Source organism: Panthera tigris, chromosome D1, assembly GCF_018350195.1.
Source record: "Panthera tigris isolate Pti1 chromosome D1, P.tigris_Pti1_mat1.1, whole genome shotgun sequence".
Taxonomy (NCBI): Eukaryota; Metazoa; Chordata; class Mammalia; order Carnivora; family Felidae; genus Panthera; species Panthera tigris.
The window spans coordinates 14578585-14605083 of NC_056669.1; the positions used below are offsets into that span (position 1 = coordinate 14578585).

Here is a 26499-nt window from a genome sequence, read left to right on the forward strand (position 1 = left end):
ACTTGGAGCTTCAAACCAGCTTTAAAATCCTGACTCTTAAATTTAAGCAGACAAGCAAACATTACCAGTTATTTGAGGACAGATCCTAATGTGAAAGAAAGATAGAGACCCAAAACAAACATTTCAAAAAGAACTTGAAGAAAATCAAAGCTATACAGAAAGAACACTTAAAAATACCATGAATATTGGAGTAGCTGGGTGGCTCAGTCAGTTAAGAGTCCAACTCTTGATCTCAGCTTGGGTCTTGATCTCAGGATTGTGATTTCAAGACCCATGTTGGGCCTGTGTTGGGCCCACATTGGGCATGGAGCCTACTTAAAAAAAAATACCATGAATATCATCAGAGAGTTAAATATATCACATCGACAAAATAGGAATAGGGTATTATAAAAGAACATTCACAGATTTTTTTTAAAAAAGATCTTGCAGGAGCGCCTGGGTGGCTCAGTCGCTTCGGCGGCCGACTTCGGCTCAGGTCATGATCTCGCGGTCCGTGAGTTCGAGCCCCGCATCGGGCTCTGTGCTGACCCGCTCAGAGCCTGGAGCCTGTTTCGGATTCTGTGTCTCCCTCTCTCTCTGACCCTCCCCCGTTCATGCTCTGTCTCTCTCTGTCTCAAAAATAAATAAACGTTAAAAAAAATAATAAAAAAGATCTTGCAAATTAAAAATAAGGATGCAGAAACGAAAACCTGAGTAGAGGGTGAGGAAGTCCACCAGAAAGGAGAGCATACAGAGAAGGAAGACATCAGAGAAAAAGTAAGGAAATTAGACGGCTTGTCCAGAACTTTCTTAGTATTGGAATAGATGAATAAAAATGGTGCAATCAGCTTGTAAAACAATTCAGCATGACCTGGTAAAGATGAATATACACGTATTGTACCACTGAGCATGAGACAAAGATTCATTAAATTTGTTAATTTATTCAACAAATATCTATTGTGCACCTGCTAGGTTCTAGCCATTGTGCGAAGCACTGATCATATGAGAATAAACAAGATGGGCGAGACCTCTCCCTTCTCAGAAACCAACCGAAATTGTTCATCCCAAGGCAGAGGTGAAGTATGGCACATCTCTGGCTCAGTTTTGTCTACAAGGTTTGGGGCTCCATGCGAGGAGTGTCTGGGTAGGCTTCCTGTGGACAGAACATATATATAAGGGGATTATAATTATTCTGTGGCTCAGAAGAGAAGCAAAAGTACCACCAATGCTTGTATTGAGAAAGGACAAGTTTAAATCTAATAATCTTTAACAGAGGGGGTGCCTGGGTGGCTCAGTTGGTTTAGCATCCAACTCTTGACTTCAGCTCAGGCCATGATCTCCCAGATGGTGAGTCTGAGCCCCATGTCGGGCTCTGTGCTGACAATGTGAAGCCTTCTTGGGATTCTGTCTCCGTCTCTCTCTGCCCCACTCTTGCTTGCTCTCTTTCTTTCTCTCAAAAATAAATACAAATAAACTTAAGAAAATAATCTTTAACAGAGTTGTTCAAACATAAAATCAATCGTCTGGGCAGATGGCAAGTTGGCTGTCAGTGGAGGTGTTCGACGCTAAACAGGATTGATTCACTCAACCGAGCGGTGACTGTGTGCCAGGCACTGCGTGAGGCATGTGTATTAGTCAGCTATTCTGCATAACAAATCACCCCAAAACTTAACATCGTATGATCTCTCACAATTGCTGTGGGTCTGTGGCTAGGCTGTGCGGTTCTGGTCCAGGATATGTCATGAGGTTGCAGGCAAGATGTTGGCTGGGGCCACAGTCATCTGAAGGCTTGACCACACATCTGTTTCCAAGGTGGCTCACTCACGTGCCTGGCAAGTTGGTGCTGGCTGTTGAGCAGGGGCTGCTGTTCTTCTCTGTGTGGCTCCCTCCCCAGAGCAGCTTGAGTGTCCTCCCAACAGAGTAGCTGTCTTCCCTCAGAGTCAGTGATCCAAAGGAGAGCAAGGTGCGAGCCACAAGGCCCTTTTGATCTAGCCTCAGGAGTCATACACCGTGACTTGCATAATAGCCTATTGATCACACAGGTCAGCCCTCCACCCATGAGAGAGACCACACAGGGCGTGAGCCAGAGAGGAGGATCAATCTCGGAGCCATGTGGCAGCCTGGCCACCATAGTCTGTACACACAACGGTGGAGGAATGGGGTACCTGTCTGTGTAGAGTTGTGTTCATTTGCTAGAAACAGTGTCAAGGAATTGGCCTGAGAGACAAGGCGATTCCCTCCAAACCTCAAGTCCTATGATTTTGTGCATAGGTCCTAGTTTTTCAGTTACCGCATCACTTGCCTACCGTCTCAGAACCAGCTGCTCAAATCCTCTTTTTTTTCAATGTTTTATTTATTTTTGTGAGAGCGTGAGCAGGAGTGGGAGGAGGGACACAGAGAGAGGGGAACGGAAGATCCGAAGCAGACTTCGTGCTGACAGCAGCAAGCCCGATGCCGGGCTCAAACTCACAAACCGTGAGATTGTGACCTGAGTTGATGTCAGATGCTCAACCAACTGAGCCCCGCAGGTGCCCCTCAAATTATCACTCTTCTGACATGGGCAATACTGGGGTCTCTAACTATTTCCCTCCATTATTAGCTGCTAATTGTCACACGGTGAGATAACCATGGTTCTGTCCTCCATGCTTTCAGACAGAGAAGTCCCAGATAACCCCACACTTGTGGTTTCTCTCCCCAGAGCATGCCATCACCTGTGTGCCCCATCCTGGGATCACGGGGTGTTCTATGATAACACCAAAAGAACACAGCATCCCCGCTGTTTTTGACTGGGCTGGAACAATCCCTCAACAGCAGTAAGGCCCTGTGGGTTCAGGAGGAGAGCAGGCCCCACACCCTTCCTTTGCCTTGTTGTGCTCTCCTCTCCCTAATCAAGGCCGTTCCATCACCAGACACCTCAGGGTTAGTGACCTCTCTGACGTTCTCAAATGACCTCTGACCTTTCAGCTTTGGGGATGGGTGCAGGTGTGTGGCTAGCGTCTCAGCCCAGCCCACACCAGGGCTGGCTGACACTCTTTGGGGGCACTAGCCCATGTCTGTAGAGGAGTCCATCACATCCGGGTCACCTGAGGGGCCACGGGTGGTTGGGGGAGCTTCAGGCCTGAGATTGTGCTGGGCTCGGGACAAACTGCACTGGGCGATATTGATGTGGGCTGTGCAGAAGTCCAGGAAACACCCCCTACCCGGCACTTGCAGGGGACTCTAAGTACATGTCTTCTGGGTTTAAGTGTTTCAGTCTTGCTACGTGGTCAAGCCTGGATCCTGGAGTAGCTCTGGTGAATATTTATTAATTTGTTTGTTTGTTTGTTTGTTTATAGTTTTTAAAGTAATACTATTAGGATGGCTATTATTAAAACAACAATAGAAAATAACAAGTGTTGGAGAGGGTAAGGAGAAAAGAGCCCCAGTTCCCTGTTGACGGTAATGTAAAACATTTGCATGAAAATATGGCGTTTCCTCAAAAAGAATTAAACATAGAATTACCACATGATGCAGCAATTCTGATTCTGGATATATACACAGAAGAATTGAAAGCAGAGACTTGAAAATAGCATAATAAGCATTATTCACAATAGCCAAAGGGTAGAAACAACCCATTGATGACTCACCATCAATGGTGAGTGCCTAAACAGAATGTGGTCTATACATACAATGGAATAGTATTCTGCCTTTTAAAAAAAAAAAAGAAGAAGGAGGAGGAGGAGGAGAGGGAGGAGGAGGAGGATATTCTGGTCCATGCTACCACATGGATGAACCTTGAAAACATTATGGTAAGTGAAAGGTGAAAGAAGCCAGGCACAAAAGGATAAATATTGTATGATTCCCTTATGCATATTCTCTAGAACAGGTCAACTCCTAGAGACAGAAAGTAGAGTAGAGGTTACCAGAAGCTGGCGTGGGGGTGATAATGTGGAATTCCTTAATGGATACAGAGTTTCCTGTTTGGGATGATAAAGAAATTTTGGAAAGGGGCACCCGGGCGGCTCAGTCGGTTAAGTATCTGACTTCGGCTCAGGTCATGATCTCATGGTTCGTGAGTTTGAGCCCCGCATGAGGCTCTGTGCTGGCAGGTCAGAGCCTGGAGCCTGCTTCGGATTCTGGGTCTCCCTCTCTCTGTGGCCCTCCCTCACTCACACTCTGTCTCTCTCTTTCTCTCTCAAAAATAAATTAAACATAAACAAATTTTTTAATAAAAAAAGAAATTTTGGAGATAGCAGTGATGGCTGTACAACATTGTGAATGTAATTAATGTCTCTGAATTATATAATGGTTAAAATGGTAAATTTTATGTTATATATATATGTGTGTGTGTGTGTGTATTTTTTTTACCACAGTAAAAAGGTAATACTAAATGCAATCTTAAAATCCCAATACTATATAAAATATATGAAGTGGAAAGCAATATCTCACCTTTCTGAGATGAACCCTGATGAATTTACCACCTAAGCTTTCAGATTTCTTTCTCCCGTGGAAGTCAGATATCAAGAATCGAATATGATCCGGCAGAACCCATCTGCCCCTTGTGTGGTGGGCATCGCCCCTGCTCTGTGGGGTTCTCGGGGGCTGGACGGCTTGCTTGGGTTTGAAACTCCGTTCCACCACTTGTTACCTAATGTACCTTACCATTCTGAACTGCCTTTTCCTTATCTGCTGTATCTTCAATGTTACAGTTTGTTGGGAGGAATATGTGAGTCAATGTACATATACCATGGGGGGCTGGGGATTTTGTTGTTATTGTTGTTTTGTTTCAATGTTTATTTTTGAGAGAGAGAGAGACAGACATACAGACAGACAGAATGGTGAGTGGAGGAGGCGCAGAGAGTGGGAGACACAGAATCGGAAACAGGCTCCAGGCTCTGAGTTGCCAGCACAGAGCCCGACGTGGGGCTCGAACTCATGAACCGCGAGATCATGACCCGAGCCGCAGTCAGATGCTTAGCCAACTGAGCCACCCAGGTGCTCCTGTTTTTGTTTTTTTGATATTTATTTATTTTTGAGCGGGGGCGGGCGGGAGGGTGCACAAGCAGGGAAGGGGCAGAGAGAGACAGAATCTGAAACAGGTTCCAGGCTCTGAGCTGTCCGCACAGAGCCCAACATGGGACTTGAACTGACAAGCCGTGAGATCACGACCTGAGCTGAAGTCAGATGCTTAACTGACTGAGCCACCCAGGCACCCCTCTACTGTGTTTTTTAAAAGCACCTAGCACTAGGGAGCGCAGAGTCTCAGCTTTATTGCAATGCCTGTATTATAACTTTCTGCCACTGGACATTCCTCATTCCCTATTTTCCCTTCTGTAACCTCCCTTCCTTTCCTACTATTTAGCACCGCCTCAAATGCCTGTACGGGGAATGCACAGAATCCATTTCTTTCCAGCCTATTCCTTAACGTTTCCTCTTTAGCAGCCAGCATGGAGTACCAAATACAATTCTCTCTCTGAGAAGAATTTTAGGTCTAGCTGTTGAATTAACGGACTTTTTTTTTTTTTTTTTTTTTACCTCCTTACACATTCACATACAAATATACATATGTTTCTTAACGGGGTTGTATAATGCATAACATCCAGAACCTGGCTTTCGTTCGCTTAAAATATCTTGGACATCCTCTCATAAAGAGATAGATTCCCCAAACCAAATCAGAGCATTCTTCTTGTACTTGGGAACTCACGAGAGAGTGAGCCCCGTTGTCAGAACATGTATGAAAAAGGTGGGTAGAGCCGGCTAAGTGAATATTTCGTCTTTGGATAACGTGTGACATCTTTTTCCACCTCTCCTTAGAGCACCCTCGAAAGCCCTCTCAGCACTCCCTGCCCTCACCCCTCCTGCAATCTCATCCCCCCAGCCCTTGGTGTCCCTCAAAGTATCCCCTGCCGGCCCCCGCCAAGCTTTGCCAAGCCGTGATTTTCGCCCAGCTCAGGCCCACCAACGCCGAGAAGACACGCTGCGACCAGACTGGACTAGTTTCTCAGCAGCTTTATTGAGTAGCGAGAGGTAGTGTCTTTTTCCACTGGACGTGTGTCCTCAAGCTTGTACAAGAACTGCCTTGGGACAGACAGACAGACCGGTGGCCGGGCAGGGCAGGTGTTCCTGGTAGCAGGGGAGCACCAGGGACAGCTCAGCTCTCCAAAGGGCCTGGCGCCCGCTCCTGCTCGGGGAGGGCCAGAGGCATGTCCTGGTTCTCCTTCTCCTTGAGGGTGCTGAAGAAAGAGTTGACCTTGTCTCTCAGGTCCTTCTCCAGGAAGCTCAGGTGGTCTTCCATCCCGCCTGCGTAGGGGCCCAGCTTCTGCCTGAGCTCCTCCAACTGCTGCACCAGGGCTCTGTTGAAGGTGTCGCCGTAGGGCCCCATGTTGCGGCGGAACTCCTCCACCTGCCGGTCCAGGTGGCTGTTGAGCTGGGCCAGCGACTCCTGCAGTCCCTTGGCGTTGTCCCTCAGCTTGCCGCGCACGTCCTCGGCCACCGGCGCCAGCCTCTGCCGCAGCTCCTCGGCATTGGCCGTGATCTTGGCCTTCAGCTCCTCGGCATTCTTCTTCATCTGGAAGGCCAGCCCCTCGAGCTGGTGGTTGAGCTTCTCCTGGACGTCCTGCGCGTAGGGAGCCAGGCTGCGGCGCAGCTCTTCCACGTTCTGGTCGATCTTGACCTTGAGCTCATCGGCGTAGGGCGTGAGATGCCCCTTGAGCTCTTCTATGTTCTGGTCGATCTTGGCCTTGAACTCATCTGCGTAGGGCGTCAGTGAGGACTGCAGGTTGCCCACGTTCTCGCGCAGCACGGTCTCCATGCGCTGCGCGTGGGACGTCAGGTGGCGCCGCAGGTGCTCGGCGTGAGTGTTGACCTGGGTGCGCAGCTCGTCCGCGTAGGGCCCCAGGCGCTGCTGCAGCTCGCGCACATTGTCCCCGATTTTCTGGCTCACCTCGTTGGCGTGGGGCAGCAGCCGTGCCCGCAGCTCCTCCAGCTCCTTCCGAATCTCCTCCTTCAGCTTCTCGGAGTCTTTGGTCAGGCGTTCGTGCAGCTCAGTGGCGAAGGGCACGAGCTTCTTCTGCAGGTTATCCGCATAGGTGTTCACTTGCCCGAGCTTGTCCTGGAAGAGGGCACTACACAGGAAGGACACAAGAGGGCCACCGTTACACTTGGCATTCCGTGCCAGGACCTTGTCTCCTTATATACCTGCCTAAGACAGGTGAGTGTTCAAGGGTACTGAGTTCACCCAGCTCGGCTCTGTGGCCTTCCCTGCGGTAGACCATGGTTTGAGAGGGTGGATGCAATAGACTAAGTTATTACCTTTTATCTCTGAGTCTCCCCCTGACCTTCAGTCACAATACCCACCTATCATGTGACCTCCAGGGGTTTGCTTTCCCCTCCCTATCTGTGAACTAGAAAGGGCAGACTTTGAAGTCCTTCCCAGCACAGGCGCACTGTGACATAGATCACATTCATTGATAGGATGTTAGGCTCTGGACCCCTTCCAGTGTCTTTTACGGATTCAAAATACTGGTTTCCCTGCACGTGCCTGTCCTCACAGGCTCCCCAGAGATCCCCACGTCCCTTCCCATGATGTCCCAGGGGCCCGTCTTTCTGGAATGTGTTAGGACCCAGCTCCCGTGACATCTCCCTCCCTCCCTTTCTTCCATGCATCTCAATGCTAAGACGTGGCCATTTGGCACAGTCTAGAAGGTTAAAGCAGAAGATTCCTTAGGGATTATCAGTCCAACCCCCTGTCTGCATGTGGATCCCAGATCCAGAGATCTCAGGGCCACTGGGTGAGTTAGTGGCAGGGCAGTGGGCATCCTAAGCCCAGGTCTCCTGCCTCTGAGCTCAGCCCTTGGCTGCCGCATTGCATGGCCTTTAAGAAGCCCCACCCCGCAAGTCGTGTCTTTCTTACTTGAGCTGCTGGGTGAGCTCAGACTGCTGGAGATGTTCCACGGCTTCCTTGGCATTGTTGCTCAGCTGACTGAAGTAGTCCCACACCACGGTGGCCACCTGGTCGGGACTGACCTCAGCCCGGGCACCTGGGCAGGAAGCAGACAGTGATTCATGAGGATCTATCTCCTTCCTTGCCCCTCTGCACCAGCCCTGAGCTGCAGACCAGCTGATGGTGGGGGAGCCTGACCGCTGATCTCCTCCTCTGTGCTTCCCTAGTTAGAAGCTGGGAAGTTAGAAACTGGGCTGGCACTCACGCCAGCGGGCAGAACATTCTCAATAGGCCAGCCCTCCTGTGAACCGAGTGGCAAGTGGGCAGCCTTCTGTGTCCAACTGGGGGATGACAGGCCTTTGGAACCGTCCTGTTGCCTGGGCCTCAGACTCTCCATCCTGCCCACTCGATGTGGCAGAGGGTCCTGCCCAAGAGCCCCATCCAGAGGAAGCTCCTACTCACCGGTGACAGCCACTAGGGCCAGGGTCAGGACCACAGCCCTCAGGAACATCCTGGGCTTCTCGCCGGGCTGCACTGGATCCTTTCTGGAATCAGACGGCGCAACGGGAGAGGCTCTCAGGCAGCTCCACCTGTGCTGCTGTCCGAACTGACCAAAGCTCGGAGCCAGCCAGCCATTTAAACTCCCACCAGCCTGCCCTCCCCGCCTCCCTCCCCCATGTGACTCCACGCTGGAAGATGACACATTCCCAGGAAGCCTCTTGGACTTTTGTGACTCTAAGACAACGTGGAAGCTGACAGTGGACTGAGGCTTGGGCAGCAGTCAGAAGAAGCTGTTCTGTCCTCATGCCCCACCCAGTATGAAGGGAGGGTGGGGAGCCATGAGCTGTGGGAGGCAAGAGGCCCAGGGAACCCCCGAGCCAGGGAGGGACTGATGCCCCAGGGGCCCTGCTGACAATTCTGGATCTGAGCCAGGTTTGGGGAGTAAAGTTCACACCTCCTCTGTCTGCCTCAGGGGAAAGAGTCCCCCCCGCCCCACACATTTCCCAAACTGACTCCATCTCAGAGCACCAGACACTAGACTAGGACATCCAGGGTCACAGGGACAGCAAGCTAAGATCCAGAGCTCTGGTCAAGGTGCGCCCAGGAGGAGGGCGAGTGGGCAGGTCGGTGGAGTGGGCAGAACCCCATATTGAAAGGGTTAATAAAAAAAAATTTTTTTTAATTCATTTTTGAGGGAGAGAGAGAGAGAGAGAGAACACGAACAGGGGAAGGGCAGACAGAGAGGGAGACACAGAATCTGAAGCAGGATCCAGGCTCTGAGCTGTCAGCGCAGAGCCCAATGCAGGGCTCAAACTCACAAACCGCGAGGTCATGATCTAAGCTGAAGTCAGACGCCCAACCAACTGAGCCACCCAGGCACCCCTTGAAGGGGTTGATTTTAAGTGTGCTTCATGTCCCGCTGCTGCCCAGCTGTGCCACCTTGGCCTAGTGACTCAACTTGGCCAAATTCTGAGCCTCAGTTTCTCCTTTGGACACGGAGTTGCTGGGCATAATAAATGAGCTGTTGCTCGTGCAATGGGTGTAGCGCCTGGCTCAGAATAAGCACTACACAGTCATTGTTGTTGTTATTAATAATAACCTTGTTTTCCTGATTGGGGCCCTGGCAGGGGGTCCAGTAGAATGCTCATCCCTCCAGAGAGAGGGCAGAGTCAGGCCCAGCCCTCTAGGGATCACCAGGGTGGGGTACGATGCAGGGGGAATGGCTCCCAAGCTTAGCCACACTCCCTGGGTGGGAGCAGTCAGCCTGTGCTGAATCTCAGGACCTGACCTCTTAGGGGACTTCTCACTGGGGGCCGGGGGATGGGGGCAGGAGGTCTTCTAGGAGACTTCTATCGTTCTCTACAATGAGGTCATACACACGATTACAGAAAGCCATCCACCAAGAAGACAACGCGGCCTGCTCTGCATGGGCCCCTCTGCTAGACCATGCCACCTGCAGTGACCGTGAGAGGAAACTCATTCCCACTGCACTGTTGGCTCTGATCCGAGAGCACAGGGCCCGACACGCGGGTGGACTCCTGGCCACCCGCCATCACGACAGCCCACAGTTGTGTTAACCCTGATTTATCGGGCCTCCATTTTTCATACTCCAGAAGTGGCTTGATGTCTCATGGGATTAAAGACAGCTAAGGCCTTTCAGCCTCTTGCGCCCTGCCGTGTCCCCATACTGCCCATGGTCGCCTCCAGTCTCAGGGAGCCCCGCCTTCCTGGACAGCTGCCCCTATCTCGCGGTAGTTGTGAAGGGCTCAGATTCTGGAGTCGGACTCCATGGGTTTGCGTCTGGGCTCCCCACTTACTGTCCACGTGACCTCGGGAAAATCTCCTAATCTCTCTGAGTCTCAGCTGCCTCAGCTGGGCGTAGAATAATGAGGAATCAGTGAGACAGTCTGTGTCACGCTGGGAACAGTGTCTAGGAACAGCACTAGCCACATTTCACCCTGCAAGCCTTACCTCCCTGCCACACTGGCCTATCGCTCCTGTTCCTGCTCCCCAGTCAGGCACAGTCCAGTCTCGGGTGGGTGCAAAGGTCAGTGCTCAGTGTCCCCATCCCTTCCCCCGGGGCCAGAGATGAAAAGAGCAATGAGTCACCAAGAACATCTCAGCTGCAGCCTGACCTCTTGGACTTGGAGTGTGAACAACAGGTGCCACCAGCATGTGACAGGTCCTGTCTCACTTGCCTGGGCGTACACACACTGGGAGTGTCTGTACCCCGCTGAGCATGTCTGAGAGCACCTGCCAGGACGTGCACAGATTCACATAAGTGTGCAAATACTTCAGCTGTCTGTGGGCACAAAGCTAAGGCATCTCGCTAAGGGACCGGTGCCGGCCTGTGCGAGCAGCCACAACCACGAGGGGGGTGTGCTGCTTCCTGACATGTCGTGGGTGGATGCCATTACTGAATGCATATGTTTCCCCAAGTCAGTGGGCACGTTTTGTATCAGTCTGTAAACAGATTTGCACCGGGAACAGGGGAAGAACGAGTGTCCAGTCTTACAGCATTCGAGCCGCAGGCTCGGCCTCCGGCTGGGCCTCTGGTTCTCTTTGGGCACAGATGCTGGCCTCTCCTGCAGGACCTGACCCTATGAGACAAGAGACGGCCCCATTGGTGGACACAGGGGGCCCATGTGATGCTGGGCAAATCATGTGCCTCTCTGAGCCTCGCTCTCCTTGTGTGTGCAACAGACGGCCCTAATGGTTGGTAATACAATGAGGTTGAAAGTCCAGCATTACAGCCACCCTCCTGTCCACCCCACAGGGACAAAACCAGGGGTCAGCCCAGAGCTCAGAGCCAGGAGGGGAGAGCTCAAGACCAGCCAGAGACAGGCAAGTCACATGGACATATTCCCCACAGATGCTCCACTCTGGCCCTCTTCCCAGGGCAGAATTAAAGAGGGGTAGCTCCTGTTGTTGTTACAGGAAGGATCTGGGTGGGATAATAGGAGGAACTTCCCGCATGGAGAGGCATGGGGAACCAGATCCTCTGGCTGGCAGTGCTGAATCGGGGCTCCCCATCCAGCCTAATGGCAGGGGCATGGATCACAGAGGCTTCTGTGCTAAGCCTCGCCCAGACGCAAGGAAGCTAGTGAGGAGTCAGCCTAGCCCTAGAGGACCAGTTTTGGCCCCAGCTGCTCAAGCCTCCCTCCCATCCCCTCCTTACCACCACTGGTGACTCCTTACAGCCAGTCTGCGGGCCAGGCCCAGAGCAGCCACCTCATCCCAGGGGAGCCAGCGTGGGATGGAGAGAGAGAGAGAAAGGAGAGAGAGGCAGCTTAGGCTGGCCCCTGAGAGGGCCCCTCCCGAGAGAGCCCTACTGAGACCCAAGCCAGAGCTGTCAGGAGGGCACTCAATTGTGCCTAGCCCTTTGAAAGAGGAAAAGTCCCAGGACTCATGGCATGCCACACCCCTGCTGCATGGGCCCACACACCTGGGTTCTCTGCCCAGCTCAGCACGACCCTGCTGGGTCTCTCTGCCCCCATCTTCTGACCTCCCTGGCCTCAGGGGGCCCATTGCTACATGTGAGAGAGAGGACAGGTTCCTCCAGACCCTCCACACACAGCGAAAGAGAGTTGGAGGGTCCAGGGCCAAGGGATCCAGCCAGCCCATTCTAGCAGGCCCAGGGACCGAGGACTTTGTACTCTGACCCAGCCTGGAACCTGGATTCCCACTGTGGCCTTCACCTCCGGGGCCGAGGGACAGGCCAGAACAGAAGAGTGACAGGGGCACAAGTTGCTCTCTACCCTCCCTGGTGCGCAGATCCTTCAGCAACCTGATCAGCTTCCTTTCCTCCCCACCCCATCACCAAAATCTGTGCTCAGGAAGAGATCTGAAACTGATTTACTCTAAGGTCTGAGTGAATGATAAATCTCCAAGGGTCTCATCGCTCCAAGCTGCCTACTACCAGTATTGGTATTTGAAGACCCGGATTCTGGTTTCCGGCTCTACCAGTGATGTGCTGTATGTACTCGGGGACATCTCTACCCCTTCGAGCCCTAGGTCTCTCATCTACCAAATGGCATCGTTAATATCTACTTCATAGAAATCTATTTGCATTTTAACAGAATACAAGATCTAAGTCAAAGGAGTGAACTTCTAATGGAGAAAGGTCAAGTCTTAGCAAACAAAGAATTCTGAGGGTGGAGCCAGGCCTCTTTCTCAGGCCTCTGATTTCACACCGTGGAGTTAGTTGCTTCTTCCTGAGAAGATGGCTGCCTGCTTTCAAAAGCCCTATTTCCTCCTGCCTTCAGACTATGCTGTCTAGGGATAGACAAGGTGTTTGGGAGGAAGAAAGAGATTTATCAAGCCTGTTCCATGAACCAGTTGCTTTGTACATGCCTCATTTACTTTGTACCACAACTCTTGGCATATCAGCATTCTATCCCCTTTTACAAGAGGAGCAAATTGAGGCTCTGAGGTATTAGGTCTCCGTTCCTGGGTCATATGACTTAAGAGTCACAGGCATCGTTTGAACCTGGGATTTCTTGGCTTCAAAGTCTTATTAGCCTCCCTGATCCTGCTATCCAGGTTATGGCTCCTGTTGCGGGCCCAGGACCACCTTACCCCGAGGAAGGTAAGCCCGAGTCCTCTCCTGGACAGCCCCTGCAGAGCTCCTCTGTCCCCTCTCCCCACCGGACTGGCCTCACCACAACCTCGGTTCGTTCCAGCTCCCCTCCCAGCCAGGGGGCTCCGAGGGCTGCCATTTCAAAGCTGAGGAAACCAAGGCCCGAGGTGAGAGGTGCTCAGCGCTGGCAATCAATCCCAGTTGTCGCTGTCTGGGGAAGGCCCAAGCCTGGAACCCCAGCTCCTGCCCCAGGAAATGTTATCAGTGGGTCCAGAGGGCAAGGGGAGGAGGAGGGGGGGAAAGGCCTTGGGCTCAGAGCAGCCTGTGCTGTTCTCCCACCACCCCCTGCCCTGGGCTCAGCTGGAGAGGCTCCTGGAGAAGAGACGTCGATGCAGGGGAGGGGGCTGTGTGGAGTCAACTGTGTCTCCCCTCCCCACACAAGCCTCTGCCCATAGGTCTTCGGTGACTTCACTCCCGACACCCCACCCCAATACTGAGTTGTTCTCAAGCCTGAAGAAGCCCATCACCTTCTCAATCCAGCCCCCACCCCTTCCAGGCTGTTTCCAGGGCCCAGGGGGCAGGGTGCAGGGAGGGACCTGAAAGGCATGTGCGAAGGTGGCCCAGAGACCCCTGGCTTCTCCCCTAATGCCTTTCCCCTACCTCTCCCTGGGGAGCCAGGCCACTTGGAGGAAATGGGGTATACCTAGTCCCTGAGCCCCTCTGGGCTGCAGGGGTGGCAGGAGACCAGTGTGGTCACCGCGGCACCTGGAGATTTCCCAACTCTCCCAGCAGACCTGGCTGCGTCTGGGCACCCTGCCTCGGGCCCTGGTCTAGACTGATCAGCAGGTGACCTTTGCCCAGCTTACTGGGCCCTCTGTGCCCGCTGTCCTGGAGACAATATAAACCAGGTCAGAACCCTCAGGTCTGCCTGCTCAGTTCATCCCAAGAAACCGCTGCTCCAGGTAATGCCCCCTGGGGAGGAGGAGGGTGAGGGAGAAAGGAGAGGCAGGATGGCGAGGGGCAGAGGACGGTCCCTGCCCAGAGCGGCCAGCACAAACTGGAGAAGAGCTTACTGGAGCCAAGGAAGCCCCGGGGCTAGAGAAGCGGCCAGCACCTCCAGTTGCACACCGGGGGATACCGAGGCTCATGGAAGGCAGGGCTCACAGCACGACCGGAACTGGCTCCAAATCCGTGCACGTTCCCTCACTCTGTGTTTAGGACTGGAAGAAGCCTTAGACCCCAGTCCTACCCCAGACAGAAAAACCGAGGCCCAGAGAGGGACAGGAATCTACCCCAAGTCACACAACGTGTTAGTGGCAGGAACCAGGCCGGAACCCGGGTGCCTTGATTCCTGGTCTGGTGGGTTTTCTGCTCCGGCCCTTGGCCCCGCGCTCTCTCCCAGCCTGGCTCTGCCCGAGGCCTCTGGCTGGAAGCCCTTCGCCTGCCGTGTTAGCTGGCACCAGGCCCTCTCTCCTCCTGGCTTGACCCAGCTCGGGATCCACGGCAGGGGCCACACCACCTCTCCAGGGAGGACCAGAGGTGGGGGGCTTGGGGTACCCCTCTCAAGACACTTCCCTGCAGGACAGAGGTGCCATGCAGTCCCGGGTCCTTCTCGTCACTGCCCTCCTGGTGCTCCTGGCCTCTGCCCGTAAGCAGCTCTTGGGGACAGGGCTAGGGATAGGGAGGGGCGGGCAGCCGTCTGCCTGGAGGACCTGGGAATGGCTTGAGTATCCCACACCCTGGCCGGTGGCTGGGCGGAGGCGAAGGGCTCCCCGGAGGCCAGTCTATCTCACTCCACCCCGCTCTCCCGGCAGGAGCTACAGAGGGGGAGGACCCCTCCCTTCTGGGCCTTATGCAGGGTTACGTCCAGCATGCCACCAAGACCGCCCAGGACACGCTGACCACCATGCGGGAGTTCCCGGTGGCCCAGCAGGCCAGGTACACCCTCACGTCTCGGTGCTCGGCGCCGGCTCTGGGCTCCCTCCCGCCTCTGACTCAGCAGAGCCCGGGCAGTGGGGCCGTGGCTTGCCCACACCCACCGGGACCTGTGCCTCTCGGAGCCTCCATGCTCTGGTCTGTGGAACGGGGCCCTCACGGGGCTTTCTCGGGCTGGAGAGATGGAGGCGGGCTGTAGCCTTCCTTCCCCTCATCTCCTCCTGGCCTCTTCTCCCTTTGTGGGCCCTCCCTTCTCCAGGCTCTCTGCACGGCTCTAAGGAAGGCCCTGTTAGCTCTTGCTCCCACTCCCTTTTTCTGGTGGAGGTTGGCTGGGAGGTCCCACTCAATCCAATTTTCAGCCTGGTGTGTGTGTGTGTGTGTGTGTGTGTGTGTGTGTGTGTGTCTTTCTGCCTTGTGCCAAGACTTGGGGCCCATGTCAACAAGTCTGTGCTTCCTCTCCCATCCTGCCCTGCCTTCTAGTCCTCTCTTCTCCCCTGCTCCCTTCTGCACCTCCACTGCGAATTGGCCAGCATTCACATAGCCGAGGCGCTCACTGAATTTCATGGTCCTCAGAACCGGCTGTGGAGTGGGTATTGTTTGTGCCATTTTGCACATGAGAAAATGGAGGCTCAGAGAGGTTAAGGGAACCGCCCCCACCCTCCGCCCCCCCGCCGCCCAGATCACACAGCTAATTCATCCTCTGAGGATTTTCCAAAAGGGAGACTGCTTCCCTCTGCCCCACCCCACTCAGAGCCACCAGGGTGTACAACCCTGGAGGGCATCAGTTGCCTCGAACAGAATGACAGCCCAGGCTTTACAAATCTCCCACTCAACCACTCCCCTCCAGCTGGCCTCAGACCCATGGTGACACGGAGGTCTGCCCCACCCCGGAGAAACAAGCTGGACCTGTGCTAGGGTCCCATCCCCCCCCCCCAGCATCTCTTCTGCCTGAGGTGACAGCAGAAAGGGTCTTGGCCTGAGGTGTCAGGGGCGTTGCTGCAGGAGGTTGAGAGGGAGGGTGGAGAGGCAGTGGGGATACGGCAGGGGCCCCGCCGCCTTCACGTGAGCTCTTACCCCCACTTCCATTGCTTCCCCTTACTGATTTAACCCTCAGGGACTGGGTGACCGGCCGCTTCAGCTCCCTGAAAGACTACTGGAGCACGCTTACGGGCAAGTTCTCTGGGTTCTGGGATTCGACCTTTGCCGTCACACCGACGCCAGCCTCTGAAGCCAAGTGAGACCTTGACGCACCACGTCTTCCTGCCCACCCAGCCCGCTGGCTCCTTGGGCCATCCCAAAAGTCGCTTGAAAGTGACGGCATTCTCACCTTCCGCCCCACCCCAGACCTGGCCCACCCCCAAGCCTCCTGCCCTGCCAATAAAACTGGATGAGAAGCTGCCGCGAGTGGGACGTCCCACGCATGCCATGTGTGTTCGGGCGTGGAAATGGGCCAGGGCTCTTCTGTGGGTGGGCGCTGGGCTGCGTCCCACTCAGCCGGCCCGGGGCCAGTGCCCTACGCACCCGTTAGCAGTCGGGTGGTGTCTGGGCCCAAGTTTCCTCATCACACGGAGGCAGGAGAACTCTGCTTCCACAGGCTTGTGTGGAGGAGAAGACGGGGTAAGAGATCCGACAACACTTTGATAAACTGTCAGATGCTGTACAACATGACTTGAGTGTGTGATCTGTGCCAGGCACGGTGCCTGGCATCTTTGTGCCATCCGTCATCAGAGCTGTCACTGCTGTCTGTGGAGCTCTGTGGAGCTGACTCGCACCACCCAGGCCGCCTGGCCCTCTCAGCCACACTTGAGGGAAGGAGGCTGATGGGGAGCGGCTGGAATAAGATACAACTAGGCTGTGGTTTGGGGGCCATCATTTTATATCAGCCTTAGTTTCTTACCTGTTAAGTGGGTGCAACAACGCCACCTCCACTGTAGATTTGTTGAATGGATGAATGAGGCTGCGCAGAGCACCTGGCACATCAAAGTACCTTGTAAATGGTCATCCTTGTTGCTCTAGGCTGAGCTGATTTCCCCTTGGGACCAGAATTGGAGCCGGGGGAATCCAGCGTCTCAGGAACTAAGAAGGAACCCAAAGTTACCCAACAGAGGCTGTTTCCCTTGTTCACGTCAGGGAGTCCCAGAACCACAGACTACTTGGGCAGGCCCTCGCTCTTCCAAGGAAAAAACCGAGGTTCAGAAAGGTGAAGGCACTTGCCCAATGTCACAGAATCAGCAAATGGCAGAGCTGGACCTGAAGCTCAGATCAGCTGCTCATATTCTGCTCAGCTGACACAGAAAAACACTTCGTTACTCCTACGCTGGGTGTCAGGGGGCTCCTTGGCACATCTGGCTGACATCAGCACCTCCGGCCCCGTGTGGAGACATCTGCTCTCCCTTTGGAAATCCACCTGGGCTTTTCTTCTGGCCCAACCGGGCCAGGGATCCCAGCACCCACACCTGGAAAGTGTTCTCACCCAGATCTGGGCTTGACACCTATTATGGCTCTTGATGGCTAGGAACTAAAAAGCCCACTGCTTTATCCAGAAGTTTGCAAGACGTGCTGGAGATGGGGGGAGAGGCAGGGGGCAAAAGGCCCCGTGGGGAGACGGCAGGGAAAGTTCCATCAGGGCACTGCCCAGATCTCTGATCTGTGAATCTGGGCACGCACATGGGGGTAAGTACCTGAGTGTGAAGAGGGGGCCGGCTGCGCATAGGAGTGTGCGCTTGAGAACGAACGTGCATGCGCCTGTGCACAGCCGTGTGAACTCGAGTGCCTGACCACACGCTTTTTTAAAAAACGACCCAGAATGCGTCTGAAAAGGGCTACCGAACCCATCCAGCTCTTCAGCCCTGGCCTGTGACTTCCGGGTTCAGCTTTGTCATCAGTATCATGGATGTAGCGGCGGTCTACCCAGGATTTGGGGGAGGATGCAGTGAGATGACGGATGTGAATGCATCTTAGAAATAAAAGTGGGCTAATTACCTGTAATCAGGTGGGGGTTATTGTTCTGACCCAGGCTTGGAGCCCCGCGGGGGGGAGGGCTGGTTTACACAGCTGTGCCGGAGGAAACATCCGCTGCTTCTGGAAAGGGCGGGACCCTGAGGAGTGGCATGCTGCCCTTGTGAAAAAAAGAAAAGGGAAGCGTCTGTTTCCTCGTTTTTTTGGAATTCATCAAGAAGGAAGGAGCAGAGGCTAAGCTCTTCGTTTGAGCTCGTCCCTAATCCTTCCAGCCCCAGGGGCTCCTTGAGGCCCACCCCAGCCCACCTGGAGCCAGAGTGCTGGCGGGGCTCCTGGCCTGGCCTGTGTGGGGGGGGGGAGGGGGGGAGGGGTGACACTCCCCACCCAGCCGGAGCCCACTTCTCCCAGCAAAGCCCGCCCTGTTTCCTGACCCTCCTCCAACAGGGCTGCGGTTCTTCTCGCATGAGGAGTTTTCAGGTTACTCCGCGTTGGATTGTCTGTCACCTTGCCTGGTCCTCTATGATTTCCTCTCTGTTTGGGCCTCCTCGGGAAGGGGACTCCATCCACTACCTCACTCCTAGCGGCCGGGTCCTCGCATGAGGACCCTGAGGGGCCCAGGTTCCGAGCTGATGGGCTCCGGCTCCCTGTCCCCTGGTCAGAGGCCCTGGCGCGGTGACGTCCCCTCCGCCGCCCGCACCCCGTTCCCAGTCTCCCCCCAAAAAAGAATTTATAGTTTTTTGGAGCACATTTTATTGTTTAAAAGTCACAACCGAAGCCTCAACAAACACAAAAACAAAACAAAACAACGCGGCCCAACACGGGCGTCCCGCTTTGAAAACGTTTATTCTAAGAACCCGATCGAAGGCCAGGGGAGCCCGAGGCGGCCCCCCTCTGGTCCCGGGCGCGTCACTGAGCGTTCAGCTTCTTGGTGGCCTCGTCGACGATGGCCATTAAGCCGACCTTGAAGCTCTCCAGCACGGGCAGCAGGCCCTGGCGGAGGTCCTCCAGCGCGGGCTTGGCCTTCTCGCTGAGCGCGCTCAGGTGCTCGCTGGCCTTGGCGTGGTACTCGGCCAGGCTGGCGCCGCCGCTCTCCTTGAGCGCCTGCAGCCGCGCGGCCAGGCGCTCGCGCAGCTCGTCGCTGTAGGGGGCCAGCTGCGCGCGCAGCGCGTCCACGTGGGTGCGCGCGCGGTCGCGCAGCTCCTCGCCCAGCGGGCTCAGCTTCTCGTGCAGCTCCTGCAGCTTCTGGCGCGCGCCCTCGCGCAGCTCCGTGCCCAGCGGCGCCACCTTCTGGCGGTACAGCTCCACCTCCTCTTGCCACTTTTTCTGGAAGTCGTCCAGGTAGGGCTGCACCTTCTGCTTCACCTCCTCCAGATCCTTGCTCATCTCCTGCCTCAGCACCTCCGTCTCCTTCTCCAGGTTATCCCAGAACTCCTGGGTGACCGGGCCGATCTGCTCGCGCAGCTTGGTGATCGTGCTGCCCAAGGTGTCCCAGTTGTCTAGGAGTTTCAGGCTGAAGGGGTGGGGCGGGGAGAGCGAGGGGCTCAGGGGTGGCCTCCCTGCCGGGGCACCCCGGGGCCAGCCCCGGGGCCGCCTGCGGTGAGCCCTGAGCGGCACCTGTCGACGTACCGCAGCCCGGGGGCCAGAGCCCAGCCTAGCTTGCCCTACACACGGTCCCCGCCACGGCAGCCCGCCGTGCTCCCATCGCCGTCGCGTCCCGTTGTACTGATGGACTGAGGAGTTAGTAAGAGACGAAGCCAAGCCGGGCTTGCTGCCCAGTCTTGCCTGGCCCCAAAGCTGGGCCCCAAGGACCTCGTCTCCACACTCCCAGGCCGTCGTCGTCTCTGAAGACGGCCACCCCTGTTGCTGGGCAGGAGCGGGGCAGGTAGCTAAGAACGGGAAGGGGCTGGGTTACACTTGCAGGCAAAAGGCGCTGTGATTGCTGAGCCGGCAGCACAGATCTGCCCCTTGCTACGGCACTACCACATATTATTCTCCCTAAAATGAGTTCTGAGATGACGGTCATTTGGGGGATCCCATTCCTGTGTTCCATGCCTTCTATGGGGCCCATGAAATAGGTGATCCGGCCATTGTGGCTACATCTTCCCACAGGCCTCTCTGTCCCCCAGAAAGCGCAACCCCTGCCCCTGCCCGTGGCCCCAGGCTGGGTCCTTACTTCAGCTGTTTTCCCAAGGCGGAGGCTTCAAACTGGGCCACATACTCTCTGCCGCCGTCTTTGACTGCATCCACGTACACGGTAACTAAATCCTTCACTCGATCCCAAGGTGACTGGGGGTCATCTTGCTGCCAGAAATGCCGAGCCTGGCTCCCTGCGGGTGAGAGGGGAGACCCAGATCAGGCCTGCTCTGGACCAGGATCGGCGCTGAAATGCCAGGCTTGGAGGCAGGGAAGAGGGGGTGAGAAATCCTGCTCCCTGTGCCCAGGAGGGTGGCCCACAGGGACTTAGGGAGAAGGGCCCTCTGCCAAAGGCTGGCTTCCTAAGTTGGGGGGCACGGGGTACCTACCCGTGAGGAAGAGCACGGCCAAGGTCAGCACCACGGCTTTCATCCTGAAGGGACGTGGGTGACCTGGAGGAGAAGAGGGTCCCGGCTGAGCGGGGCAGGCCTCTAGCGTGGAGGAGCCCAGTGCTCTCCCGCTCATTTTAGCCAGGGGTGGGGGCAGGACAGAGTGGGAGAGGGTCTCAGAACCCAGAGTCCCAGCATGGGGACACTCTGGAGCCAGGACCCCCGAGCCTCAGATGGCAGCACTTACCTCAAGGGCTCCAGCCGTCTCTGAGCTGCCAGCTCTCCTAGCCTATTTATGTCTCCAGGCAGGGGCTGGGCTGGGAGGCTGATAAGCCCAGCCCAGGCCTTGCTGCTGCTCACTGGTCCTGGCGATGTGGAACTTAGAGTTCAAGGATCAGCTCTGTCCCTGGGGCCGGACAAATAGAGTGGGCAAACAGGAAGCTGCGGGGGCTGCAGGGCCAGGGATCAAGGGTTCAGGCGGGGGCCACAGGGTGGTTGCAGGCTCGCAGGTCCTCAGGGTCGGGGTCATCTGGACCCATCCCTTCTCCTGAGGGGGAGGGGGATATGTGTCCTCCAGTGTCTGTCGTGCCAGTGCAGCCGGGGAGAGGAGGGAAGGAGGCAAGAGACACCAGCTGGCCAGGGATGGCCGGGACTCCTCCACTCAGGAGATGCCCTCCCCACCGTCCCCTTGCATTCCAAGGAGATTATTTTGCACCCGCCCTGCCCTTCCCCTGCAAAGGCAGCAGACGGTCTTCCCACCAACACCCTGTTTTCTATTTTGTCCCAGCAGGTCAGCATACCTCTCTCCAGGCTCTTCCAGACCTCCCAAACCCTTAGCCTAAGGGGACCCGTGGAGCCAGGGAGTGGCCTGGGGAGAGTGTAGAGGGAGGGCTCAGTGGCTCCCAGACTGAGATTTTGAAGCCCTGGCATTTCAAAATGAGTTCTAGAGACCAACTGCGAGTTGCCAGCTCTTGATTTTTGTCATGTAAAAACGTTACCCACTGCCCTAGCCACCCACCCAGACCCCCGTCTACCAGGACCAGCTCTGCAAAAAAGAAATGATTTTTTTTTTTAACAGCCCACAAAAGGACATAATGTCAGAACCAAGGACAGTCTCTTAAATTGAATCCATATATATCTTTGCGTTGTTCAAGCTTATGTTCTATCACACACGGTGAGAATGGATACCAGCCTTCAGGGGTCACCGGTGCAGGGGGAAAGACCTCTGGAGTAGGAGGCGGCAGGAGACCTGGTTTCTCACTTCCTTCCTCCTCCAACATGCAAAATCCTGGAGAAGGATCGCAAGCCAGTTATGTAATCTCTCTGAGCCTCGGTTTCCTCTCAGTAAAATGGAGACAGAAATGGCCGGGGTCGTCGGAGGACCCCGGGGGAGTCCTGTGAATGCAAACTGTGTGCTCACTGGCATTGGCAGCAGTGTCCTCCACGGGTCCTCTCGGGAGGCCCGGGACCTCCAACACCAGGTCACCGACGATGGGCCCTGAGTCATAGAGCCTGTGCGGGACCCAAGCTGAGAGGGCCACTGGGATCAACCCCTCCAGGCTCTCTCCTCCCTGCCATCTCACACATGAGGAAGTTGGAGAGAGTAGAACGAATTTGCCCTAGGTATCTGGTCTCTCAGCAAATTAGAGGCAGGACTGGACTTCGCACCCAGCTCTCTCTGGATGTAGACCCAGGATGGAAATGTGCCCTGCACCATCTACCCAGGACACTCCCTAAATTACTCTAAACACCTGCCTGGTGCTGCTGTTGGCCGGGTCCCGGAGCTTCGGGGCCCCCAAGCCTCTGCCACTGTAGCGGGTCTCCTGCCCTTCACCTCAGACAAGGCGGCTTGGAGCTGGACAGCCCCAGGTTGGAGTCCCAGCTCTGCCACGAGTTAGCTGTGTGACCCCGGGCAACTTATACAACCTCGGCACACCTCAGTCCCTTATCTGCTGAATGAAGAAAACGATGGGACATGCCATCTCCTGGAGTCACAGTATGCGGAGTATGTCTGGCAGGCAGGATAATGCCCCCAACCCCCTCTCCCCCACCCCCCCCCCCACCCCCGCCAGTGATGTTCAGGTCCTCATCCCTGGAGCCTGTAACTCTTACATGGTAAAAGGGGCCGTGTAGATGTGATTATAAGGACCTTGAGGTGGGTGGTTTTCCTGGATTATCCAGGTGTGCCCAATATCAGTAAAAGCGTCCTTAAATATACAGGAGGGAGGTAGGAGAAGCAGTCAGAAGAGAGAGGACAGGAGCGCAAGTCAGAGCGATGTGACTGCTGCAAGGGGGCTGCAAGCCAAGGAATGTGGGTGGCCTCCAGAAGCTGGAAGAAGAAACATATTTTCCCTTACAGCCTTTGCTGACACCAGGAGTTTAACTTGGTCTGACCCACTTGGGACTTTTGACCTCTAGAACTGTACTCAGGTAATAAATGTGTGTTGTCTTAAGCACCACATCGGAACATCCGTGGCAAAACTGAAAGGTAGCTGGCATTCAGTAACAGTTCTGTGTCCCAGAATCCCAGTTTCTGGCATTCTATCCCCTGGCTCCCACAGAACACAACTTGCACGGTCAGGCCGGAGCTAAGACCTCGGCTTCCAGAAGCAGAAGTGGCAAGTACTCACATTTTCTCTGTGTGGTTCTGACCTGCGGGTGCCGAGATGTGGGGCCTCTGTTCCTGCGCTGACCCAGCCCCAGGGATCCACGGGGCCCTGCAGAGAGGGAGGTAGTCTCACTGAGCAGCTGGCCTGGGCTGCCACTTGGCCAGCCCAGCTTTCCGCCCGAGGCTTAAAGATCACCGGGGCGGGGGGGGGGGGGGGGGGGGAGGCTGGTCCCCTCCTGGGGGCAGTTCCTGGTGTCTCAGGCCAAGAGAGGCTCCTTTCTTTTTGGGCGTGCAGCTCGCCCCAGCCAGCATGTGGGGGACTCAGAAGCTTACGGGCTGGACTTCAAGCTACCTGCCACTGTTCCACCCTTCTCTTTGGTTTATTACTTAAGTGCTCATGATGGCTACCCCGAATTCCAACATTTGTGTAGTTCGCCAGTGGCCAAAGCACCTTCACGATCGTCCCTGGAAGGCTGGGCAGTCAGATATTTTCGCTGTTGTCTCGCCTAGCAGTAGATGGCAGCTCAGAGCTGCCCGTGGCTTCCAGCCATTGGTGTCTGCTGCCATCAGGAGCAGGACTCAGGAGGCCTGGCTGGCCACCTCGTGTTCTGATCAGGGGCTTCTCGGTTTCCCAGCTCGGGGATCGCAAGGCGTCGGGCTAGGGAGTTCTGGTGATGGCATCCTAACAGGCGGGATGTTTTCTTTTCTACTGCCCTTGCTCACTAGTGTGTCTGCCCCATTTCATTGCAAGAGGTTTGCCTCAAACTAGTCCAAGCCCCTCATTACTCATAGTCTGGAGAGGAAGCAAGTCCTCTGCATCTCAGCGTCAGACAGGGGTCCAGCCAGTCCCTGCTGGAGGCATCAGGTGCCCACGGGTTGCACTAGCTGCGTAGTAAAGGTCCACCCATGTAGGCCCTTAGTCCCAGCGTGCTTTTTCCTTGATCTCAGGCACCTCCAGAGTGACCATTTGTGGAGCGTGTCGCCAAGGGGCCAGCCGGGAGTGCTGCTAACTCGCTGCATGAGTGGATTTTGCTCAGAATGATTAGCGACTCATTTCACAATTTGTGTCCCAACGTCGTACTGGTCACTCTGAACTGGGAGGACTCTGTCCCCTGCTAGACTTGGCACATAACAGACACTCAACAAACATTTACTCGATGCGTGACAGCAGGCACAGTAAAGGGTCCCCGGGATGGTAAAGGGGCATCTGAAGGAGCGGGCCTTGGGAGGAAATGCACGAGTAACTTCCGAGCATCCAGCCCTGTGCTCGAACAGAGAGGACGGTGCTGCAGGTCAGGACCAGAGACTTGGGATTGGGATGGTTCAGACCGAGCGGGGGGGGAGGGAGCCCCCATGCCCGTAATTCCTTTTTGGCAATTCTGTCGCAGCTCCTGGTGACGGAGCCCCAACCCAGGCCCCGGGGCAGGGCACCGTCACCCCCCACACACGATTCTTTCCTGCCCTCCTACTCAGGAGGAGACCAGGGTGCAGGTGGCTCACGTATGAGCGGCTGGGGCCGAGGTCTGGCACCGGGGCAGGCACACCAGCCCTCCGAACCCCTGCCTCATGGTTAGGGTGGGGTGGGGCACGGCGCAAAGTCAGAAGGAGAGTCCAGGAAGGGTCTGTGGGCACGGCTCCTGCTTTCTAGAGCTCAGATCTCTGGTCTTTATCCAGGAGGGCAGCAGCCCACTTCGTCCGGAAGCTCATCGCACCTCTGGCCCAAAGGCACCCTGGTGATTTCATGGCGGGGACGCAACTGCAAAGGTCATTACAAGATGTGGAAGGCATCCGGGTGGGTCACCGAGTGCTTCCAGATACCCTCCCTCAAGCCTTCCACACGTGTGTACACACTCAGAGGATTTCTAGAAGATCCTTCTTGGAAGGCTCTTTCCATTCCCAACAGTCCCACAGTGACTTTCTCGTGCACTGTGGGTGCAAAAGCTTTCGTAAATGCCCTCTTCCTACTCTTCTTTCTACAAGCTTCGTATTTCCAGCTTCAGTGATCTTTCCTCACAGAAGAACCTCAACCAGCTAGCTCTTAGCCATGCCTGGGACCAGGCTGGAAATTCCACCCTGCCCTCTGGAATGCAGGTGTGAAAAAAGAGGAAAGCTATAGGAAAAGTCCCCTTTGTGTCCTAACACTTACCGGGGGCAGTCACATCACTGGGCTGGTTGGGGTCACCTCAGAAAGGCCCCAGGTCTTTGAGAACCTCCTTCCCCTGCCTTAAAAGCACCCTCTCAAGGAATCGGTTTTCCATCTGACTCAGCAAACTCAAATGCTCCCTTCTGACGGGACAGGGTCCAAGTGGGGACACAGTGTGGGCTGAGTCCAGGCTTCTAGAGAATGCTAGCTTTACCAGGCAGGGTGAGATAATGGATTGCTCAAAGCTCCGCCCAGCGCTCTGTAGGCTTCCTCAGCCTCCCGGGTTCCAGCTTCCACCCGCCTGGATGCTTCTCTCAGCTAGACTCTGAACCACGAGGCAAGGAGCATTATCAACATAAGATTATGAACAGGTTTTTATTTTCACAATCCCCTACCGTCCAACTAAGGTATTAAGTTATAAGTCTGTATGCTGCCCACGACCACCGTCACGAAAAGGACTAAAAGTCTTACTGCCACAATTTGGGTCTGGAGATCTTTTTAATCCATTTTTAGTCCAACATAAATGAGAAAGAAAAAAATACTTCTGACATTTTCAAAGAGCAGAAATAGGAAATTACGTTCATATACATTCAACATATACTGCGCTTATTGGTTACTACAATACAAAGCGATGATCTTTTACAAGTGTAGTTCGCGGGATGGCACGGTCAGTAGGCTCACTGGCTTTCACCTGGCTGGCTGCTGGAGGACGGCAGCCTACTCTTCCATCGGCACAGTCCCATGTAAACGCACCAGGCCGAGCACGTGCGTGAGGGGGCGGCTGGGGGCATGGGAGCTGGAACGAGCCCAGAGAAGTCCAACGGTGGCTGTTCGGGTCTTCTCGGCGGCCTCCTTCTGGCGAGGAGTCAGTGGCCTCACCAAGCGGAGGGGACACTGGGGACCGTGCAAACACGGGACGGATCCCAAGAAAGGCTCCCTCTCGCAGTGCGGAAATCCACTCGAGGGACATCGGGTCCAGGAGCTGAGCTGCCGGTATCAGTGAGACGGACGAGCCGCACGGGAATCCTGTCAGCAACATCAGGACGGCCATGCGGGGCACCCGCTTTCTTCTGTGCAAATTCAGGGTGAAAGACTGGGAGGGGCCTGGGGACCCTTCATTCTCCTTTCCCAGGAAAAAGGATCGAGAGTCAAAACATTTAACATGTCTTTCTTGGTTTGAAGATCAGATCCTCTGTCAGCCCCCAGCCAGCAGAGAAGACTTTGGTTTCTAACAGTGAGGAAACACAGAGAGAACGACAAACGGTGGCTACTGCATATGCACCGCTCCCCGGGGGAGGGAAGGAGACCACTACACCTGTCACTGGCACGAGTGAGAGCTGCTCACGATTACAA

The 26499-nt window shown here is 55.2% G+C and overlaps 3 protein-coding genes across 4 annotated transcripts; 1 reads left to right on the plus strand and 2 right to left on the minus strand.

The window, feature by feature from the left end:
• Window positions 1-5865: 5865 nt before the first annotated feature.
• APOA4 (apolipoprotein A4) lies at window positions 5866-11595 on the minus strand. 2 transcript variants are annotated; one of them, XM_042958198.1, is made up of 4 exons: window positions 11580-11595; window positions 8363-8445; window positions 7871-7997; window positions 5866-7082 (listed from the first exon to the last, which is right to left on the minus strand). In XM_042958198.1, the coding sequence occupies exons 2-4, from the start codon at window positions 8409-8411 to the stop codon at window positions 6110-6112; spliced, it is 1149 nt and encodes a 382-aa protein (XP_042814132.1). In that variant the 5' UTR covers window positions 8412-8445; window positions 11580-11595; the 3' UTR covers window positions 5866-6109. The 2 variants fall into 2 exon arrangements, with proteins under 2 accessions (XP_042814132.1, XP_042814131.1); XM_042958197.1 differs by lacking the exon at window positions 11580-11595 and having other exon boundaries at window positions 8363-8502.
• Window positions 11596-13854: 2259 nt separating this feature from the next.
• On the plus strand, window positions 13855-16319 carry APOC3 (apolipoprotein C3). Its single transcript, XM_015536784.2, has 4 exons — window positions 13855-13942; window positions 14562-14628; window positions 14795-14918; window positions 16030-16319. The coding sequence occupies exons 2-4, from the start codon at window positions 14574-14576 to the stop codon at window positions 16151-16153; spliced, it is 303 nt and encodes a 100-aa protein (XP_015392270.1). The 5' UTR covers window positions 13855-13942; window positions 14562-14573; the 3' UTR covers window positions 16154-16319.
• Window positions 16320-18697: 2378 nt separating this feature from the next.
• On the minus strand, window positions 18698-20716 carry APOA1 (apolipoprotein A1). Its single transcript, XM_015536764.2, has 4 exons — window positions 20643-20716; window positions 20396-20458; window positions 20047-20200; window positions 18698-19383 (listed from the first exon to the last, which is right to left on the minus strand). The coding sequence occupies exons 2-4, from the start codon at window positions 20436-20438 to the stop codon at window positions 18780-18782; spliced, it is 801 nt and encodes a 266-aa protein (XP_015392250.2). The 5' UTR covers window positions 20439-20458; window positions 20643-20716; the 3' UTR covers window positions 18698-18779.
• Window positions 20717-26499: the final 5783 nt, after the last annotated feature.